General features: G+C 43.4%; 1 protein-coding gene across 1 annotated transcript in view; it reads left to right on the top strand.

Annotated features, from left to right (window-relative positions):
* Positions 1–7719, top strand: part of LOC139029053 (nebulin-like) — an 82348-nt gene extending 74629 nt beyond the window's left edge. Inside the window, 11 exon segments of the mRNA XM_070447959.1 lie at positions 98–190; positions 758–850; positions 1387–1479; positions 2080–2172; positions 2792–2884; positions 3342–3449; positions 3674–3860; positions 4695–4787; positions 5988–6128; positions 6356–6459; positions 6753–7719. Of these exon segments, the coding sequence (XP_070304060.1) occupies positions 98–190; positions 758–850; positions 1387–1479; positions 2080–2172; positions 2792–2884; positions 3342–3449; positions 3674–3860; positions 4695–4787; positions 5988–6128; positions 6356–6459; positions 6753–6926 (1272 nt within the window). The 3' untranslated portion in view covers positions 6927–7719.
* Positions 7720–7972: the final 253 nt, after the last annotated feature.

Here is a 7972-nt window from a genome sequence, read left to right as displayed (position 1 = left end):
TTATGGCGGCCATCATAAGTTTACAATATCCTTTGTTTGTATTTAAGTGGGTGATCAACCCTATTTCTGACTGGTTGTCCTGTGTTACTGTTTAAAGATTCAGTACAAAGAGGATTTGGGAGGAGGAACAGCTCTGTCAGACACCCCAGAGATGGACAGAGTTAAACGCAATCAGACAAACATTAGCACGGTACACTATAGTGTGACCCTGTTTTTCTTCTCTCTCCACCCATCTTCACTCAGGCTACACTTCCATGCCATAGGCTCCATGCTGACCCCCACACCACCACCAACACAGTTCCATATTTTTTAAAACTAGACCATATAATGGTTTAATCTTTGCATAATGGCAACCATTTTTAATTTCCACCTTTTCAACACCGTTCTGCAGAGTTATATACTAATCTCAGAGTTTCATTGTCCCAGCAGACTCAACAGAAGTCATCAAACAAAACAATAATTCATTACATCTAAGATCTGTAATAAACTAACCAAATATCGAACTTTCATTCGCTCAGAAGTTTCCTATTCAGCTACATTAAGTATAGTGTTATAAACTGTATATCTGTAAACTTAACTGCTGTTAACAATCATGACTGTTTTACCTACATGTGAACGTTCTTGAGCTTTACGCCAGCTGCATTGACACTGTTTTCAGTGAGGCCTCGTCTTTGCTGCTGTATGTATGTACAGTATGTGTGTGCTTTATATCTGTCTTGCTTTGTCTCTGTGTTCCTCATGGGAACCCCTATGGTAGATAAAGTACAAGGACTCGTTGGGTCAGGGAACAGCCGTCTCAGACCTACCTGAGGTGAAGAGGGTTCGTGAGATGCAGAAGAACATCAGCTCGGTATTAGAGTTTCTATCTAGCCCCGCTTAATTTCCCAACCAACAAACTCCCAAAAAACTCATACCTTCTCTGTCATATGACCCCTAACTGACCTCAATAATGCCCCCTAAACTATCAGTGGTTATTCTCATGACCTTTGACTTCTGATGTGCTAAGATGAAACCTAGCGCTTCCTCCTGAATACAAAATAACGTAACATCCTTTTTCCTCCAAACTAAAGGCCCAAATAGAACCATCCCCTTATATTTTTGTTTTTCAATCTGTTTTTGTCCCACCCGACAAATTGCTCTTAGAGTTTTCTTCTTCATTTTTTGATTCTATTAATTTCATCATACTTTAAAAAATTATTTTGATTTTATTTCTACTCAGTTTCTTTACTGAAGTGCTGTGAGATTTTAGAACAGTAGTTTAACTATAACCCAAACCTTTGCATGCATTTTATGGCGGCCATCATAAGTTTACAATATCCTTTGTTATTATTTGAATGGGCAATCAACCCTCTTTCTGACTGGTTGTCCTCGTGTTACTGTTTAAAGATTCAGTACAAAGAGGATTTGGGAAGAGGGACAGCTCTGTCAGACACCCCAGAGATGGAGAGAGTTAAACGCAATCAGCAACACATTAGCACGGTACATAGTATTATAGTGTGATCCACCTACCTACCTTCCATCTACCATCCATATACTCCTGTCTGTCCTGCTCCTATTTTTCAAGCCCCTGTACAACTCCAACCCCTCTTTAATTCCCCTGTCCAACCCTTTCCAATCTCACCCCACCTCAAAACTGTTATCTGTGAAAGATACCCTATTAAACAATCCTTTATCACCATCTCATCAAACCTATCATGTAGTCATAATACTAATGTAGCTCGTTTCAGTTAAACATTTTCCCCAAAAATTAAGCAAGTAGATGATGATTTTACAATGTCAAGTTCTCTGGTAACATGTAACTATGTCTGAACAATATATTGTGGGGGAACCCCTCTCTGTGATGACATGTTTCCATCTAAGAGGTGAGGCCCAAAATGCTGTTGCTGAAGTTGTTGCTGTGTCCTGTGTGTTCATTCTAGCTTTATTCCTCTGTAGTTGCTCTTGTCCTTGTGCTATTATGAGTTCAATGCCATTTGTAGCTGCTGTCTGTCTCTGGCTTACGGTTGCTCTCTGTGTGTATGTCCATTGTGACATCTCCTCTACTCTGCATGGGACCCGTGCTGCTGATCTGATGTGTAGATAAAGTACAAGGACTCGTTGGGGCAGGGCACAGCCGTCTCAGACCTACCAGAGGTGAAGAGGGTCCGTGAGATGCAGAAGAACATCAGCTCGGTACTAGAGGAAACCATTGAACCCACCAACACGTGTTTCTGTGTTTTTCACTGGGTTTAGTTGACATTTGAGCATGACCCTCCCTCACCTGACCATCCCTCACCTCCTTAAACCGTCTTCTTTATCTCCTGACCCTCATCATCAACCCTCATATACTCCTTTTATCTTCCTGCATCAGCGATGCCCATCGGTTCAGGCTGGAGCTCCCTGAGCTACAGCCCCTGTCATCAACAATAAAAAATCCCAATTTAACACATCCGTCCTTCTCCCTCCTATCTATCCATCCATCCACCTTCCAACATCAGTAAATCACCTTTGACTCTCCCTTAATTCCAACCTCAGCCAAAAACACCCTCTACGATGTGGCTCCCTGTTTTTGCTTTTCCATTTTCCCCTTTCCATAACCTTTTTTCCACAAGTTTTTATCTCCTCTCCACAGCAGTGTTCTGTTAGTTTTGTGTTATTATATCTCCTGTTTTAGTGTGGCAACTAACATCCTTGCCATGCTGTGGAGGCTACAGATGTTTTAGTGTGTGTGTGTTGGGTTGTGTGATTGCTGTCTGTGTTGTTGCAGTGTGTCTTACTGTCCCTTGGGGGGCATTGTGTTTCTGTTCTGTAGGTGTTGTATAAAGACAGTTCTGCTAAAGGAACACCCCAAGTGTTCACTCCAGAGATGGAGAGAGCGAAACGGAACCAAGAACAGATTAGCTCGGTACACCAGCCATTCTCCATGACCTGTGTGCCCCTTTAGAACCCACGTTAACCCTCTCTAACTCCTCCTTCTTCTGGCTTTAGTTAACCATATTAATCAGATACATAGTAGTCAGCCTCTACTCTCCTCATCTATTTTAATACCACCCACCAGCTGTGATGTGTTGTCAATATTATCATCGCTAACCCTCTCCCTTGTTGTTGAAACTAGTCAACTTCCTCCTGTTCCCCTGACTTTCTCCCACTCCTATCACCCCCATTAAGGATAGGAAAACACACTCTTAACCCCCTTATGAATTGGGACACACCCTCTTAATCCACACCCACTCTGAATGTTTGAACCTCCCTGCTAATATCATCTGTCGGAGGTCCCAATAATAAGCTCTTCTTAGAGTGGGCCTATCTGTTAACTCTGGTGCTCACGTTGTTCCTCTGCTGTCCTCTCTGCCATCCCACAGGTGTTGTACTCTGACAGCTTCCGTAAGCAGGTCCAGGGCAAGGCTGCCTTTGTGTTGGACACACCTGAGATGAGACGGGTCAAGGAAACTCAACGCAACATTTCTGGAGTTAGTCTCTGGTTTTTCTACATGTTATTAAGCTTGTAAAGAGTAATTTATATGTAATAACTGATGCCAGACAAAAATGTATAACTGTCATAATTCGTACCAATGTTAAACCATACCACTTAAATTGAACTAGGCTTTCCACTTAGTCCTTTATTAAAATGAAATAACACATTGATGACGCATTCCCTACCGATGTAAAACCATCCCAGTGCTGTGTCCACCAGGTGAAATACCACCAGGACTTTGAAAGGACTAAGGGCAGCTTTACTCCCACTACCTCTGACCCTGTCATGGACCGCGTGAAGAAGAACACCCAGGAGTTCAGCGACATCAACTACCGTGGCATCCAGAGACGCGTGGTCGAGATGGAGAAGAGACGCGTCGTGGAGCACGAACAGGAGACTGTCACTGGTACCAATAAAACACACACACACACTGTAGTGCCGTGAATCAATCTGAAACCGTGCTACAGCCAGTGGTGGAAAGTACAAATACTTTCAAATACTACTTAAGTCGTTTTTTGGGGTATCTATTTTTGACAACTTAATTTTATTCCACTACATACCTAAATAAAATAATGTACTTTTTACTCCATACATTTTCCTGACACCCAAAAGTACTCATTACATTTTGGATGCTTAGCAGGACAGGAAAACTGTCCAATTCACGCACTTATCAAGAGAAAATCCCTGGTCATCCCTACTGCCTCTGATCTGGCGGACTCACCAAACACAAATGCTTATTTTGTATATGATGTCTGAGGGTTGGAGTATGCCCCTGGCTATCCAAAAACTAAACTAAAACTAAAATGGGTCTGTCTGGTTTGCTTAATATAAGGAATTTTGAATAATTTATACTTTTACTTTTGTACATAAGTATATTTGAGCAATTACATTTACTTTTGATATTTAAGTATATTTAAAAACAAATACTTGTTGATTTTTACTATGAATGTGTCTTTACTTTTACTTAAGTATGACAATTGTGTTCTTTTTCCAACGCTGGCTACAGCGCGCTTGACATTTAAATGTAAATCCCAACTGAATCTTACCTAAAATCAATGTGCTAATTTAGCCTTTAAAAGCCACATTATCTACAAGCGCGGTCGGATTGAATCCAGGCCTAGATATACGATGTACTTCTTAACGCAGAATGGGTCAGAATACGTACATGGACAATTAAGAAAATTGCAGGTATTGGAAACCCCAGCAGACCATTAAAACCTCTCTGTCTGTTCACCCTCAGATCTACGTGTATGGCGCACCAATCCCGGCTCTGTGTTTGACTATGACCCTGCTGAGGACAACATTCAGTCCAGGAGTCTGCACATGATGTCAGGTGAGACACGCCTGAGCATGACATGATTTATATTACAGGAAATCATATAAATTAAAGAATTCTGAATTAGTTATACAGRTAACAGCCAAAATAATGGAAACACCAGCAAAGTGTCTTAATAGGTCATTGGGCCACCACGAGCAGCCAGAACGGCTTCAATGCGCCTTGGCATAGATTATACAACTGTGTTGAACTCTGTCAGGAGGAATGCGTAACAATTCCATCATTTGGTGTTTTGTTGATGGTGGGGGGAAACGCTATCTCAGATGGCCATGGCATATGGTTTACATCGTTTTCATGCTCATCAAACCATTCAGTGACCATGTGTGCCCTGTGGATGKGGACATTGTCATCCACTCCCATCAGGATAGAAATGATTAATCATAGGTTGAAGGTGATCACTCAGAATGGCTGTGTATTTACTGGCGTTTACCTTGCCCTCTTTGTTTATTCCATGTGTAACTTTGTGTTGTATGTTTCGAACTGCTGTGCTTTATCTTGGCCAGGTCACAGTTGTAAATGAGAACTCGTTCCCAACTAGCCTACCTGGCTAAATAAAGGTGAAATAAAAATAAATATTAAAACGAGGAATAAAATACCCAAGAATGGAGCTATATATGGGGAGTACCAGTACCAGATCAATGTGACCTGTCCATGTGGGCATGCGCTCCTTTCTTTCTCCTGTAGTCCACGATCAGCTCCTTGGTCTGACTGACATTGAGGGCGAGCGAGGTTGTTGTCCCGGCACCACACTGCTAGGTCTCTGACCTCCTCTCTGTAGGCGGTCTCATCACCATCRGTGATCAGGCCTACCACCTTCTTGTCGTCAGCAAACTTGATGATGGTGTTGGAGTCATGCTTAGAAACACAGTCGTGAGTGAACAGGGAGTACAGGAGGGAACTAAGCACAMACCCATGAGGGGCCCTGTGTTGAGGGCCAGCTTGGCAGAGGTGTTGCTGCCTACCCTCATCGCCTGGGGCCGGCCCGTCAGGAAGTCCAGGATAYAGTTGCAGAGGGAGGTGTTCAGTCCCTGGGTCCCCAGGTTTGTGATGAGCTTGGAGGGGACTGGCACGCTGCCGGCCAATTACGTGGCGGGGACTACGGAACCCTCATCTACTCACGTGTTTCCAATATGTTGGCAGTTACCTGTAGCTTAAAATACAAAAATGATTCAACCCATGACATTCCTTATCTGACAGTCCAAGCCCAGCGACGCAGCAAGGAGCACTCCCGCTCTACCAGTGCTATGAGTGGTGTTGGCGATGAGAAGTCTGAGGTGTCTGAGGACCCAGGACACCACATGTCGCTGTACAGCAACGGCTTCACTCTCCCCTCTATGGGTAGGTCTACTGTAGTAGGTCCTCCTCTGCTCAATCACAACCAAGTTCAGATATCACACCACCAAACCACTTTGGACCACTTGAAGTGTCCACATGGATTTAAGACCTATATATTCAAACCTCATCAATACTTAGTATAGTCAGTACCCTGTGCCCACTCCTCTTTGATAGAAGTATCCATAACTAACTTTGACGGCTGACTTGACTGTCTTTCCTATCTCCCGCAGGCTACACACACACCAAGACCGTGGAGCTGCAGCAGAGGTCTTCCTCTGTAGCCACCCAGCAGACCACAGTGTCCTCTGTCCCCTCCCACCCCTCCACCACCGGGGTGAGTACTGTACCCATGTACCATGTGTCATTACCATGGCAACCAGTCCTCAGTTTATTGGCTGCTGCTGCTGACTGTGAAACAGAATTAGACATTTTATTGCCTCCGCATTGGGAAGGGAGATGCCCGAAAAACAAGGAGTCCTGTGTTGGGAGTTTTTGGCAAMATCCATTTGGTGGGATGTTGTGCACTATTTTGTTCCAAAAATGGATTTKAAAAAAAGATGTCAGTAAACCATCCACTGCTTTCTTTATCAGCTACCATGACTAAAATCATTTTTTTGTCCCTTTCAGAAAACGGTGCGTGCCATGTATGACTACTCCTCTGCCGACGGTGACGAGGTGTCCTTTAAGGACGGTGATGTCATCGTAAACGTGCAGGCCATCGATGAAGGTTGGATGTACGGCACCGTGCAGCGCTCAGGCAAGACTGGCATGCTGCCGGCCAATTATGTTGAGGTTATCTAAAGACAAGGCCCGCCCATCCCCCMCAATCCTTCCTCCAGAGTGTGCGAGACATCCACTAGGCTCCCTGCCCCTACCTGGGTCACTTCGTAAACCTTTTGTGTAGACTAGTGCTTAAATTAGATTTTAGTAGCTGTGTAACGATTATTAGTCTACTATAGTATAGTGTCTACATGAAATTGTTGACGCCCGTTTCATTATCCCCTGTGGATGACGTAGAAATAAACATACCAATATATAGACTACTGTTGAATGTTAGACCTTGTTTTGCAATAACAATATGACAAAATCCCATTGTGTAAATTGCAGGCAAATGTATTTCAGTTAAATATTCTTAAAGCTTTAAAGTTAACTTTCACACAAGAGATGGGCTACATGCAATTCAAACKTTCCTGTGATGTAAAAGAGAAAGTTGTATTATCACCTAAGTCTACAAGGGGTTGATGAAGAAAAAAGGATGTGTGCCATTGCCTCAATGATCTAACCTTAAACCATGGGTCTGTTCAGAATGTAACATTACAGAAAGTTCAGAGAAATGTATTGTGTAGAACAGATGTTTGTTCATCAGAGAATAGGGAACCATGTCAGCTCTATTCATTGTATTTCCATCTACAACGTTCAGAGCRTTTCACACCCCAGTTTCTGAAGAGTTGTGCGTTCTGAAGTTGTAAAAGAGCAGCCTCTTCCCTCCTGAAGGCTGGCCACTAGTTGCATGTGTGTTTTGTTTCTTCCAAGTACCTAGGTCTGGGGGTCAAGGAAGACATGTAGCTAATAAAGCACACCACGCTCTGCACTAGTGCCGTCTTGTGTTCCTATTTCTGTACCTTGTGGCCTCCTCACTTYGATTTAGCTACATTGCAGTTCAAAATGCAGAACCGGAGAACATGGTAGCAGTGAAACTGATGTCAGTGCTTTGCAGTAAAGCATCCTGAGTACAACTCAGGATAAACTGTCCATAACACGACAGAAAGGCCCCAGGTTCGAGCCTCGTCAACACACTTTATCACCCTCCTTGACAACGCACCATCCAGTTGCACTATAGAAGAGGT

This window comes from Salvelinus sp. IW2-2015, linkage group LG2, assembly GCF_002910315.2.
Source record: "Salvelinus sp. IW2-2015 linkage group LG2, ASM291031v2, whole genome shotgun sequence".
Classification (NCBI taxonomy): domain Eukaryota; kingdom Metazoa; phylum Chordata; class Actinopteri; order Salmoniformes; family Salmonidae; genus Salvelinus; species Salvelinus sp. IW2-2015.
Note: the sequence above shows the minus strand (reverse complement) of the source record. Positions and strands in the feature narration are given on the sequence as shown.